Source organism: Macaca fascicularis, chromosome 4 (genome assembly GCF_037993035.2).
Source record: "Macaca fascicularis isolate 582-1 chromosome 4, T2T-MFA8v1.1".
In the NCBI taxonomy this organism is placed as follows: Eukaryota; Metazoa; Chordata; class Mammalia; order Primates; family Cercopithecidae; genus Macaca; species Macaca fascicularis.
In genome coordinates, this window is record NC_088378.1 from 67,657,706 (window position 1) to 67,673,092 (window position 15,387).

Genomic DNA, 15,387 nt, shown 5'->3' on the forward strand with positions numbered 1-15,387 from the left:
CCCTATTGAACGGACTTTACTTCCTTATTGCACACATACATATTTTAATATGTATTTCCATTGTCTAATCACCATGCTACCCCACCTGGCACCTTATTGTACACCGGAAGTACACTGTTCACATAAGCATAGCTTGTAAGCTTTTTTTTTAAAGTTCTCTTTGTCTAGCCCAAATTTGTAAACTTCTTATGAGAAGGATGCACATTTTACATTATACTTTGTTTGCACTACAACACACAACTTTTAAGCCCAGCTCTAGGGAGACAGTAGATACCTAATAAATGCATGTCGACTGAAAGACAAATGTCTTCAAAATCGGGGTAACACACACACACCCCATAACCACCTGCTCTCATGTGAATTCCACTTTTTGAGATGCGTCCATGACATTAAATACCCAGACTTTTTTTAAGGCTTTAAATCTCTACAGACATTGTCTTCATGCAGTGTATACAAAAGAATAAATTAGAGCTATGAGAAACAACTCAGACCAAATAAACCAGGGAGAATATATCCCTCGAGAAAAGGTCTTTTTTGGTTTGAATTATCAAGACCGGCTGTCTCCATTGATGCAGCTCAATTTTCAACTTGGCTGATTTGATGACAGTCAGAACATTGTTTAAAAATCAAAATGCATGAAGGCTAAGGAAAAATGAAAATAAAAATTCCATTACAACTTAATTTTTCCATGTTATTTATTTTTATGTATTCATATATAAACATTAAATTAGTATAGAAAAATACTGCATAAATGTTTGAGATGAGTTAAATGCCATAAACTCATAAATACTTCAGTAATGCTTGTTTATTTTCCTTTTCCTAGATATAAATATCCACATTTCTACATGGGATATATAAATCTGCCCTCATATATTGTATTTTATATGTGTATCTATGCAATAACGTTGCATATTTTCAAAATTCAAGCTATCTGGTAAGTACATAAATATTTCCCTAAGCCAAAAATGGTGTTTCACTGGGAGTGTCTTTACACGATTACCAGACAATTTGAAACTTAAAAGCAACACTTACTGAAATAGCTATCTAATGAAGGGCCCCAAATATTTCACATATCTTAATATCTGAACACTTTTTAGGTGAAAGTCTTATCCTAGCACATGTTCAATATTCAAATATTGCCTCCCTTCCCATGTCAGGCTTTGCCATTTAAAAATGTTCATGTGTTTCTTTTCCCCTCCCTGTTCACAGAGAGAAATGAATAGCACATCCTGCTCCAATATCAAAATCAGGTTCAAATTTTCCATTCAAAGGAAACCAAACTAAAATGAGATCAGAACACCAAAAAACAGCAGAGTACTTCACATGGTTAAGTCTGAGGCATAACTTCTCCTACACAATTTGATATACTGAATGCAGATTATGAAATTCTAAAGTATAGATAATATACCTATATATACTTTGTCTCTTCTGTAGGTTGGGAAGCTCTCTAAGAGATGGTGGCGGTGGTGGTGATGGATAAGGGCATCCTAATCTATAGAAACATACTTTATCCTAATGAAATCTATAGCTTGTTTTATTGAGAGAGACAGAGAAAGAGATTATTGCTCATCTACCAATGTATCTCCATGAATTTTCAAGAGAAATATTGATGGATATGTAATCCAAAATAGAACAAAAAGCAATTTTCTAGAAAAATAAGGCAAAAGTAAAGTTTCTTATTTTAAACTCAGCTTATCTGGGGTATGTCTTAATTGATTTAACATTTCACTTGCAAGAATGAACAAGCCATCTATCAGTTCCACTCAAGGAAAAGTGAACAGCATTAAAATGCTCAGCCAAGATAGCCAGAGGCCAACCTCCACCCCGCCTCACTGGCGGCAGACATACAATCCAGAACCAACTCATAAGTATTTCATTTTTACCTGAACTAGAACCAGGGAGATATTTGATTGCATACATTCATTCAACAAATAATTCTTAAGCGTCCACCTCCATGGTTCCTTGAATCTATATCACCATTGGCTGTTACAATGCCATTATTTTAATACCACCAGGAAAAACACACACACACACACACACACACACACACACACACACACACACACACACACAGGCAATTAAACAATGACAGGTCATCAATTGTAATATATGACTCCCATTTCTGAGATATTAAAATGTTAGGGGGGAAAAGTGCATCTCAGAATTCATGAAAAATGGTGTGAGCTAAGCTCAGGGATCCAGCAATGAACAAGAGAGACAAGGCTCTTGACACACAAAGCTCTCGGCCAGGGTAGACTCATCTGGAATTAAAAGAGAATGCCTACTGTCCTCTAGCAAAAGTCTTAGTTCCTGGTGGCACGTAGCTCTCCAGGAAGAGACAAAGAGTAGGAAGTATGCAAAAAATACAATTAGGAAAAATATTTTAAGCCAAAATGCAATGAAATACATTATTTTGAAGAATGTTGTTTTCCTGAACCTGCTCATTTGAAGCTTAACCATGGGCTGCTATCTTCCTTCTTCCCTTTTAAAATTCCCTTACCAGTCCTCCCATCTCTAATTTCTTGCCTCTCTTATTACTCACATATGTCATTCTTCTCCACTTCAAATATTTTTTATACTCTTTCCCTTTTCCTCTCAAGAGACTTTCATTAGCTTGTTCTTCTAACCATAAACTAAGCACATAACTGAATATGATTAATATTAGTTCTGGCTGGTTACTGGTACATTTTAATATTGATAACTGATATCCTATCTGATTTCCTGGTTTTGCTTGACATATGATCTATAGTTTCCTTGAAGCCACTGGAGGTGAATTCTCTTTGGTATTTTAGGTAATTGTTCAGTTCTAGTAATTAAAACAATAAAGGAGAATGTGACTGACTCCCATATGCTATTTTATGGCCAGAAATCTCAAAAGAAATAGATCCATTCACTCTAAGGAATACAATCCTAACAAACCAAAATAGTTCAAGATTTTTTTAAAAGGCCTTAGTGATCCTAAAAAAAAAAAAAAGTATCAAAATCTATAGCAGTCAGATTTTTAAAAAGGCACTCGAATGTTTATATCACATTGAAAAATATATTTTCTATAGTCTACAGCTGTTCTTTTAATGTCCCAAGTCTACCAGATTAAAAACTATATACCTTGGCTCTGTTCCCCACAATTTATTATGCACTGGGAATCCGCAAACATTGCCATGACTTTCTGAATAAACTGCCCTTCCTAACATTCCCCATAAATGTTCTTTCTGGCTTCAGAATTCTACCAAAGAATTGTTACTATAAAGAAACTAGAAAGAGTCATTTTGAATTAATTTCTTAATCCCTTCCTTCCACAATCACAGACTGCACTCCTTCTCTGATCCTGGAATGTAAAAATGTGTACGACCTGGCCCCTACCCTGAGAAGGCAGCGGCATGTGTTGGCCTGAGCACAAGCATGGGTGTGTGGTCAGAGATGTGGGTCAAGCTCCAGCTCTGTGCCTGCTCACTGGGCCTCCTGCCCTCACCCAGGGCAAGGAGTATCCCATCTCTGCATTTTAATTTCCCCACTTCTAAAATGGAAACAGCAATATCTACTGAGAAAAGTTACAGTGAGAATAAAGGGCCTTAAAAGGGGTCTATACAGACAGATCACAGCGCTCGTTCACTGGAGGTGCCTCACAAAGGTAGATTTCTTGTCTCCTTCCCTTAGCACGGTATCAGAGGCACACCCATTTTCTATGGCAGATATGGCTCTGTGTAAATTACATCTTTTTCCTTTGCTTCGCATTTATGTTCTTAGTTGCATATTTTAACATTAAAATTTTTACTATTAAATGGTTAGGCAGAATGAAGAGGTCTGGGACCATGTATAGAGTTTTCCTTGAGTCTTTTTCTTTCTTTAAGCTTAGTGCTAAGAATTATCTTTGTGCTGTCCCCTTCATTGTTCAAAAGGAAATTTTGTGGGGTTTTCATGCAAATGTGCGTATGTAAAACTTTCAGGTACTCCATCGCTAGTAAATTTGGTCAAGTAGTAGTCTATGATGTACTGGAAAGCAAGCAACCTTGGAATAAATCATCATAATCATAATCATAATCACAGCAACACTGATTGAGTGCCAGTTGTTTACCAAATACTGTTCTAAGCACCTTACAGGTAGTCATCACTTAGACCCCAGGCCAACCCTACCCAACAGCTACTATCGTCCTCATTTCATACATCAGGACGCAGACACACAGAGATTCAGTGATTTGCTACATAGCCAGTGGGTGGAGTGGAGGAGATTTCTGAATATGAACAAAATAATCTGGCTTAAGAGTCCAAGTTCTTCACTGCAATACTATACTATTTTTTGGAAATTTTAGATTATCCTCTGAAAAGGTATTCAGATACTGCAGTACTTCATAAGTCAGCAACATTTGCGATGCCGCCAACAAGCATCTCTAGTTCCCGGGGCATAAAAAGGCAAGTGGATAGATGTTCAACCCTTTCTCTGAAGTTCTTTTACCCAAATTAAAAATATTACATTTGAGTTTTTATCCAAACAAATTGGGAGGAGACTCAAGCTGAAGAATAAAGACAGGTACTCCCAGCATCTGCCTCAAGATTTTGTTTAAACTACTGTATCTTTCTAGCTCCATTTTGTTAGTAATAAGACTACTGATTGTTGAGCTTTTATTAGGTGCTAGGTATACTAAATGTTTCATATACATGATCTCATCGACTGCTGAAAACAACCCTATGAGGGAGGCAGGTGCTGTATTTATCCTCGCCATATTGATAAAGACACTGAGGCTCAGGAGGGTGAGAAACTTGCCCAGGGTGCACAGCTAGCACATCTGCGGAGAAAGGACTGGGACTCCCACTCTTATCCACCAGACCACAGTGCCTCCCTTGGAGAACACACAGTCTTTCATACCTCCCTCTGGCTCCAAGAATCACTGTGATGGACTGTGTGAGAAGCCAGCATGAAAACCAAACCATTATACCTCTGACATTTGTATGCAATGGCTCTGAAATCTGAAGGGCAAAGATCCCCCATGCTCTGGAAAGGAGAGCCTGCCAAATCAAGACTCTGTCCCCCAATAAGGCCCCTATATCAGAGCAGAAGCTGAGCAACTCTAGCCCTCCCTCATGTGGATTTTCTCTCAAATAATGGAATTACAAAGAGAGGTAAAATAGGGTTTGCATGCACAGGAAAGGAGGGGAGATGGTCAACTGTGGTCAAGAGGGTCTTTATACAAGAAAAGTAAAAGGACCTGAACTACAAGACTATGGCAGAAGTGGGAGCCAAGAGGCTGAAGAGTGAGAGGGAAGTGGCAGACACAGCTGAAGAAGAAGGTGAAACACCAGCACAGATAGGAACAGAGGAATGTGCAGATGAAATACGACTCAAGTGGAATCCATCCCTTCTGCCTGTATTAAAGTCTAGATGGTCTTGCGGAGAGCATAATTACGCCACCTCTATCAGAACTGCCTCTTGCTTAGTCTAAGATTGTGACTTTTATTTCTGGAAAGTTCTATTTTTCCAAGATAGTTTAGAAAACTATGGGAATACAGGAATAACCACAAACTAAAGGGATCTGGAAGATGGCTGGGAAAAAAAAAAATGGTGACACAGGCTAAGTTTCTCTAGACAGCAGCCAGTCCCCTGGGATTTTCTGGTTATTTTATACCTGTGGGGCTATTGCAGTGACTATTTCAGGAAACTGGTACACAGTACACAATGCATGCATATATCATATGATGTTTTGTTTGATGTGATGTGAGTTCCAGTGTGTGCCATCATGATTTTAATTTTCAGTGCCTGTGCTGCTCAGCTGTAACATCAAAGCAATAGTATGTAAATTCATGTTGAGCTGGGGCATAAATCTGACTTTCATTAGACCAACAGCATTAGGGGGAGGGTCTTTAGTCAATTGCACCTATTCTGAGACACCTATTAAGTTTCAAATGAAATAGGACAGTTTCTATCACCTTTCAGGAGGTCCTTGTTACATCTTCGTGATCTAGCAGAAAAGTTCTAGCAATGGCTAATATATGGCAGCCATCCAGACTTTCCCCTCACGACTGTGAGAAGCTAACATGTACTGGTGAGTTTGGTTGGGTTGCAAAGACATCTGATTTTGTTTTTAAATAAATACACTTAGAACCAGGGGCCTGAGAATAAAGAAAGTTCAAGTCATCACTGGCACTGTGATGTCTTTCACTTTAAGGGCTTTTAAAACTGGGTCTGATTGGCCAAGCTTTACCAAGGTTGTGTTGAGCAGGGAAAGAAAAGCACAATATATAACCAAGAGTGATTTGTTTTATGTATGCATTGTCCCAAAGCTCTAATTCCTGGTTTAATCAGTATCAATGGATTCTTTCTAGCCAGAGAAGAGGGATCCTAAAGATTTTACAAAAGGAAAAAGAAAACCCAAAACACTAAAAAACCAAATCTGTCCCTCATAAAAGAATACATACTTCAGAATAGTACAGCAAAAAAAAAAAAAAAGCAGGTTGGGGGAGGGGGATGTGGGGAAGGAAAATGAAGCATGATTAGTCCTGAGTTGACAATTGTTGAAGCTAGGCGAAAGGTACATGGGGAGTCATTATATGACTCCCACTACTTTAATTCTGTATACTTAGAAATTTTCCATAATAATGTTTTTAATCCACAGAAGTGCTAGGAATTCCCATGAAGCAGAATTACTAAAATCCAGACTCGATAGTTATTGAGACCCCTGCATATGGGACTGCCTGCCTGTTCACTCCTTAGCCTTCGGGTACTCTACGCTTGGCCAGCCTAGATACTAACCTGTGTGTGGTGCACCTGGCCCATACTTTCCCACCTCCATGCCTGTGCTATTTTCCTCTGCTGGGAACACCCTCTTCCCTTACATTTTCTGGCAACGATCTAAATCCAACCCATGAAAGGCCTAGATCAAAGGTGTCTTCCCTTGTTAAGTTTTTAATGACTGCATACAGAAAAAATCTCTTCCTCCTCTGTACTCCAAGAACTTTGCTAGTGTTCTTTTGGGGCACAGCTCATTATGCAATAACAATCATGACTATAAGAAGATGATAATAACAGCAGCTAATATATACTGAGTGCTTACTATGTGCCTGGCTCTTTATATATGTCATCATTTTCCATCCTTATGATATGCTCTGAGGTTATTTCCTTTTATTATCACATTTTACAAAAGATCTGAAGCTCAGAGAGATCCAAGGGGGTGAAACAGGGATCCAAAAGTGTGATGTGGTATCAGATATGTTACAATAAATGTTAAGCCTTTGTGCCTGTGATCCTTAGCTATACCACCAAGATGACAATGTATAAAGTCTAGCTGGGGCAAGACCTGAGAGCCCACATTTTTTATGTCTATGATACTGTATGTGCCTTATTTCTCCTACTGAATTGCATGCTCCTTTAGGGAAGGGACTGTGTCTTTTTCTATGTTGTGTCCCTACCTGCACTGTCTAGTACAATGCCTTGTACATAGAAGATGCTCAATAATGTCATGTTTATTGAGCACTGGATTAGCACGGGGTATTTCTACTGCCTAAGGCCTACATGCAACTCTTATAATCCACCTGTCTACATCCACAAGGAAATGAAATGGAAAAATCAGCCCACAGAAAAACAGCCTAAGCATCTCTTCTCCTCATCACTTCTGATCACACAGCCACAAAACTAAAGTAGTTTTCATATTCTCCCTACACTGGCACTGTAAGTGACCAGGAAGAATTCTTCCCCGATGCTATTTTTATTTCACCTCCCAGTTGTGAGCTCCCTCCCTTTCCCTCTGCAAAGCCCTCACCCCTAACAGCCTCAGGAAAAGCCAAAGGAATTCAGACGTTGTCTAGGTAATGACTCAGGAATCTGGAACTGAGGGAGACAGGCTGATTTTACCCCCCTGAGTTTCTTTTCTCTTACTTCCCCTTTCAAACTTCCTAAGCCTGGCTTTTATCCAACCACATAATACTCCATCAGTTGCTGTTATTCTTTGGTTATATTTTGACCTTCTTCCTGAACACAGGGATGTTCTCTGGACTGATCTTTTGAAAATTCGGGGAGTCTTCAGGAGTCTTCAGTTCCTTCTCAAAACCCTCTCAGTGTTCCTCTTCTTCGCACTACAGGTGTTTCCCCTCCAATGACCCAGCTCATGCTGTATTTCTGCAAGGTCTTTACTCTCAGTGGGCTTTCAAAAATTGAGAAAGTCATGGCTGAGGAGAAAAAGCGAGCTCATAACGTGTTTATGGTCCTCCTCATTCTAGCTCTGAACCCACCTCTCGCCAGAGATACGAGCATTTGAATCGAGGAAATGAGAAGCCTTCCAGTCCCAGAAGAAGGAAGCAGTAATGATAAAGGGACCAAGAATGGAGCTGGAATTTGGGGCAAGGGCTAGTTTCACCCATGGCTGGCTCTAAATGTTCCCTTTTCCAGGATCTTGTAAACCAGGCTGCTATAGTGTTAACATGATATAAAATTCCTACATTTTCTTTTATTAAAAGTTTTCTTTAGTCATAAACTTAGATACGCCAGCAAAATACCCGTGTGTGTGCATGTGTGCGCACATGCGTGCAAGTGTGCATGCCTATCTATGAAGAGGTAGGTGGGGCCACAGTGAATTGTGACATATCAAATAGTACTCGTTTCATCTAATGTCACTCATCTTGACAGCCTTTCATTTTCAAAATTAATAAAAAGCATAAGGAAACTGCTGCACAGTCACCCACTAAAGGATCTTGGCCACAAAGCTAAATATCTAGTCATCTGTGTTGTACATTAAGTGTGAAGGCACATATCACAGTTTGGGATTTAAATGGAAAAATCAATACCCTACAGGAAATCTACAGTTGCATAGCAGATTTTTCTATCAGCCAATGCTTTGTTTGTCAGTGCCTTCTGATTACACACACTTGTGTATTCCGGGCATCGATTTTGCTTTGCTTTTGTTTAAGTTACTTAATATTCCTCCCTCTTCCAAGAAGCAGTCATGTGGGGGTGGGGAGCGGGCAGAGACATTAGAGAGTCAGTCATAAAGTCAAGGCAACGTCCCATCTACCTGGTCAGGGCACTTTCTGTCAGTGTCTGTGGCACAGAGGACTAGTCTTCCAGCCATGTGCTCCTGATCATCTGGGGACCCAGAGGCACCCTGTGCCTCAGTGCTTTCTCCAGAGCTCCCACGCTTTCTAAACTGGCTACTGCTCTTGCAGCAATCCATGCAAGAAGATGGCAGAACCACCCTTCAGCTAAAAAAGCACTTTGGAGTGGAGCTTGCAATCTTCTCTGACAGATTCTTTAAAAATCTGCTCTAAGCTGCACTAAGAAAACTCCAAGGATTTCCTATTTCTTTCTTATGAATGAACAAGTCTTTTTCATATAGAAGCATAACTTCTCAGAGAAGGGCTTCATAACCAGCCAAACAACATCACTTTTCTTACAGCTGAAAAAAATTAAAATTCTCCTTGGAGAAATAAGCTTACTTATGTTTTCTTTTTATTCCTTTTATTTTATCACAGGAAAGTATACTGACCAAAATAAAGCATTTCTAACAGTGACTAGAAGGACAAAGATTGTACCAAATTGCTCAAAACTACTGCCAACACAACAATGTGTTTAAGCACAGCAATGACAAAACATCTACTTTCCCTAAAGACAGCTAAAAACGATGTTCACATATATGTTTTGCTTCCTCCAGCATAAACTGACCACAACCAGGACTCAAACATGTTCATTTTTCCAACAAATAGACAAAAATTAAATATGACATGTTACTTTTACCAATGTCTCTAAAAAGAAGTAAGCTACCCCAAAGCATTCTGATAGCAAAACACAGCATAAGGGCCTCTGTGGTCTTCTGCTGAATAATCAAACATTAAAACCAAAATGAACAAAAAGGGTTTCCTCAGAATAGGTAATGCTAGCAGTCCTGGAAGTTTAAGAGTCCTAAGATAAAATATAAGATAAGTTAAATTTTCAGAAAAAAAAATTACATTTATAAGCAGCAAATTTGCCTGTGGATTTGTTGGTCAAGGGACTACACACACAGAATGAGTAGTGCAATTGTAACTGTGCAGACTGTGGAGGGGGAAAAGGAGGTTCTTGCTGTCAACATGTAGCTACTGCGGCTAGAATGGGTAAGAACTATATTTTTGTCTCTTCTCCTGCTCTTTGGACACTTTGTTTTTAATGAACAGTTGGTATCAGAGCTAAATCCAAAGACTGTTACATGTGGGATTTCCTAATGCAGAGACCTGGCAGAGCTGTTCTATATTCGGCCAAAAAACTAAACAGAAATTAGACTACCTCAAAATGTAACAACTGAGCATCCTCATTCTCTTTCAGTGTTTTCATTTAGTTGGAACAAATGTTTTGCTTTAATGCAAGTGAAAAGAAAAGAACATTTAGGGACAACATAGCTAGATCCCTCATAAAGCTTCATTTTCAAAAGGAGTGTTTGAATCTCTAAATAAATGACAATTCATTCTCTGTTTACTTTAGGTAAACAGAAAATGCATTGCAGAGCACTCATTTTCAAAAGCTAATCAAGAACATTAGGTCCCAACAGATTCATTTAATAGAAATATAATAGGCATTCCTGCTTGCTTTTCATCTTGTCTGGCTGTAAATGCTAAAATGAACAGCAAATTAACCCTGCATTGGAACAGAGTCTCAATGTCACAGCTGATATCCTCCCTCTCACGACTTGTAAACATCCCCGCACCCTGTCACTGCTTTGACTCCTTCTGCATAGGAGAGACGATTAAGTTTGGCAAGAGAGTGGAGGAATACTTGAATTCTAAAGGGAGTACTGCGTGTCAACTCTGCTATCTTCCCTAGCAGAACAAAATATTACCATGTCGTCTCCTAAAATAGTGTACAATGAGGACGTAGGAGGAGGGGTGAGGGCGAGGTTGTTTTTTCCCAAGCTACATATTTCAACTGTCTTTCTCTATATTTTTAACTTTACTAGCCATTCTCCAAGTGGCTGCTTATAAACTACTAAACAAAACAAGCTAATAAAGTACAGGGCCATTCAAGCTCTATAATCAGATATAAAAGATGTGCAAACAATTTGAGATCTTAAAATTAATATTCAGTGATATCAGAATTAGCATTTAGAACTCTATACAGAAAACTATAATATTTCATAAATTATGTAATCATGAACAAACCCTTTCAAAAACTGTTTTCACTGTGCTAAAGTAACATTCTAGACTTGTTGTAAGTATGTTATTCTTACAAGTAGTTCGCAGTTATTCTTGAAGGCAAGCCTTGGAGTTTCCTTAGCATAGTGCTGCTGGGGAAAATTTTCAGCATGTCCATCTTCATCTCTAGCCTGAAGGGAAATATAATGGCCTATTTAGGGACTTACAAATAATGGAAGAAAAAAAGCTAAAAGCATAACAGCTCAGATCATTCAACAAACGGGAATCCAGAAATAACAACAATATTAAGAAGTTTGTTTAAATACGCAGTACGCCTTTTAGGTATCAAAATTTGGGATTTATTCTTCTTTACATTGTTTAGTTTGAACATGCAAATTCATCGTGGTGTAATATTTAAAACAATATCAAGCAAACCAAAATCAAATAATTTTGTTGGCAATTACCACCACCTTAGTTTTTCAGTGCACATTGTTCATTGCACATTTAGGATTATATGACATACATACGTGTTTAAACTTTTTGGCATGCTTAAGCAATCTCTAGATAATGCACTTTAAAAAAATTCTAATAGCAAGGCCATAAGAAAAGCAATCTGCATAATTATATTTTGCATTGTAATACTATTAGAGATAAACTGATTCCCCTCCAATTTTAAATAAAGATCTAAAAGGAGCGATGATCTGGTAAGAACCATGATTCTTCAATCAAATGCAGTAAAAAAAAAATAGACTTAATTTAAAAGCTGCATTAAAAAGTTACTGGTTATTTTGATCTACGCTGTTAATTAAGAAAGCTGAAGTTTAAATGGAGACATTAACAGAACCCATTAGCAATACCGCTTGCATACAGTCTTCTTTCTAATCTCCACCGGTTTCTGGTTTGGAGTGGGAGAGAAGGCAGAGGTAGGTGAAAGGGGGCGTGTCTTCAGCACACTCATTAAACCATTCATTTGGGTGACACTTGCACTCCGCTCTGCTCTCATCTCATCTTAGCCCTAACTGCTCTCTCTTTCCTGGCCTCCTGAAATTCACAGCTGAGCTGTCTCCCTCACATATGGCTTGCATATAATTATGCATATTCCATTTTACACTGCATTAAAATGATGAGCTCCTGGCTCCCTGCCAGCTGATTTTTAAAAGCCCTAGTGAAGTAGGAAAAAGGAGAGAAACACAGGGAGAGCCGCACAGGAAGCAGCAGGTAGTTCTGTCTGCTGTCTCTTTAGATAAAATGTATGTCTGGCACCAAGGGAACAGCTGAGAACTACCTGTTGTTATGTATGGATTGAGGGGGGAGAAAACAATGAGCATACACTGTGGCAGAGATGACAACGCTTATGTATTGTTTCTCCTTTAATGGAGTAAAATCTGCCCTGATGAGCGTCACTCAGAGCTCCCTGGCTATACTGGGGCTTGTCATTTTAGAAAGAGATCCATATTTTGTACATTTTAGAATGTATTGCTTGTGTTTAAGAAAGCTGCTGCTACCTAGGCCACGGAAGGAACTAGATGGAACTTGGAAGTGCAATGTCATGGTCAGTAATATTTAGGTTACAAGAAGTTTGTGGGGAAAAGAGACTGCTCTCTTTTGGTTCACTTTTGAGATTTATCAATATCCCTGGGGCTTGGTGCCTTTTTGTTGTACCTTTTTTTCCTACTAAATCAGACTAAAATAAAAATGCAGTTATAGGATTGGCTATATGTGACAGAGAAAAAAGTTTAATTGTTGTTCACGTCCAGTGGCTGACAAGGCACTGAGACCAATGCATCTTCTGACTGCATCGGAACAACTTTGCAGCTATGCCAGGGTTTAAATTGATATAGCTCAAATGGGTCGCATTTTAAATCCCAACTGGCAAAGGCAGCAGTGGCATACATAAATGAAAGGCAGTTGTAAGAAAGCAGGAAGATGCCAACGGGCAGTGACAATATTAGACTCTTCATAACAAAATGTTAAGCCACTCTCTGAGGTACAGGTCTCTTAAAGGCAGGGACCACAACAATTTCATCTTTCTTATTCTGCCATGCCCAGTGCCTTGCTTTTAGTTGATATTTAGCAAACATTTAAGTGATGGAAAAAACGCATACGTGGATAGTAAGTAGACCCTACCATAAACAACTCTGTAGAAAATGCCACCTCAAAATATGCTAAACTTGGTAGTAGCTTTATTATATTCCTGATGCACTATGATACATATGCTTGGAAACACACTTTGCATATAGTTTTCAAGGGCTACTATTTACATATGTATGTCTATATTCAATATATATGTATCTTGTATATAAATATTCATAAGGTGGAATGTGTTTATTATGCATGTACTATGTATACACATTCATACACACCAGATGCCTAGGGATATTTTCAACATTAGTGGCAAAAATACATTCATTCCACTTACACGTAAGGTGCACACAATGTTTTTTGTGTGTTTAAAGGACAAAAAAAAATCCCATTACCGAAGATTTGAATGTGCTTCCTCAAAGGGGCTACAGACTTCATATAAAGCCACATAATTTATGAGGTTAAATAAAGTAGCAGTGGAAGAGAAAGGAGAGGGGGGTTGAAGAGATTCAGAAGTGGAGAGAGAAGGCTAGAAACTTGCTTTTTTATTGAACTATTATGTTCACCTCTGCATCAAACTTCTGTGGCTCTGGGAATGCCCTGTCCTCTAACACCCACCCTGACTCCAGAGTCCAAGAAATTCTATCCTTCAGCCATTTGCCATGTTTCCACCACATGCCACAGAAATGAAAAGCACGCAAAGTATAAGGAGTTCTCCAACCATCACCTTCACGTGTATTTGTGTGCACACATAAGAACTTACGCACACTTCTCACCACTGTAATCCCCTTTGCATTGTGAAGTTTTTAATGTGTAATTTTCAATTACTATGACAGGAATAAGTGGAATTCAGTGCATTCATCTAAGGCAGGAATTCTCTACCCCAGCTGCATATTAGAATCATCTGGGGTGGTTTGTTTGTTTTGGGCTTGTTTAACATATTGGTATCTGACCCCCCTCCCTTCTAAGATTCTGCTTTAATTGGGGCCTGGACACAGGTGGTTTTTAGAAAGCTCTCAGGAGATTGTAATGTACCAAGGAAGGGCGAGAACTGCTGATCTAAGGGGAGTGTCTACAGCTATCAAGGGGAGGCCCTTGGCATAGCTGCCAGAATGTTCTCTAACCACTCCAGTCCCAGGCACTGGAGTGAACCACTGTGCTATGAGAGGGGAATATACAGGTTGAGCACCACTGATTCAAAAATCTGAAATCCAACACACCCCAAAATACAAAACTTTTTGAATGCCAACATGATGCTCAAAGGAAATGCTCAATGGAGCATTTCATGTTTTGAATTTTCAGATTTAGCATGCTCGACCAGTAAGCATTTACAACGCAAATATTCCAAAATCCCAAACACTTCTGTTCCCAAGCATTTTGGATAAGGAACACTCTACCTCTAGGATGTAGTCCCTATGATAGATCTTACCCTAAATATTCAAAAAGCCTGGGCAACACAGGGAGACCCCATCTCTACCAAAACAAAACAAAACAAAACAAAAAAATTAGCCAGGTGTAGTGGCATGCACCTGTAGTCCTAGCTACTTGGGAGGCTGAGGCAGGAGGATTGCTTGAGCCCAGCAATTCGAGGTTACGGTGAGCTATGATCACACCACCACGCTCCAGCATGGGCAACAGAGCAAGACCCTGTCTCAAGAAAAAAAGATTTAAGAGATTACAATACTAGTTGCTTGTGGGCAAAAATTATCATTATTTGTTTGTTTCTTAGTTTCTGGTATGACCAATAATCTTGGAAGAACTACCGTACTGCTTCCTTAAAAAGGCCTTCCTAAACCTCTCTATCCAAGGCAAATATCTCTTCTGTGGTCTTTCTTAGACTCAACATGGTTGCAACCTTGGAATCACTGGTGTGATTTTTGTCTCCCCCACTAGCCTACAAGCTTCCTAAGGGCAAGGATGGAGTCTGATCTTCTACCACTGTATCTTCAGCCCAGCCACTGCCTGATGCCCAGTAAGTGACCTCTGTAAGAATGAGCTGGATCATTCACAGAACTTGGTGGCAATGTTAGACAAAATCCATAGGACCTTCCTTACCTTACACAGAGAATCAGTTCATACTGTTTTACAACCTCTTATACATTAAAGTCAGAGGCTTTACTATATTTAATATATTCTACATCTGCCCCCACTTGGGGTGCCAGACAATGACTTAACAAGGAGGGTGGACATATGACACCGATGACCCCTTCAGGGAGGAATATG

General features: G+C 39.1%; 1 protein-coding gene across 4 annotated transcripts in view; it reads right to left on the reverse strand.

Moving 5' to 3' along the window:
* The window catches only part of SOBP (sine oculis binding protein homolog), a 173,972-nt gene that overhangs the window by 63,927 nt on the left and 94,658 nt on the right, over positions 1 to 15,387 (reverse strand). For 2 of the 4 annotated variants that reach the window (XM_065543644.2, XM_074037380.1), the window contains one exon: positions 11,178 to 11,273. The exons of the other annotated variants lie outside the window; for them this stretch is intronic. In XM_065543644.2, coding sequence (XP_065399716.1) covers positions 11,178 to 11,273 — 96 coding nt within the window. The remainder of the gene's footprint in view (positions 1 to 11,177; positions 11,274 to 15,387) is intronic. 4 annotated transcript variants of the gene reach the window in all.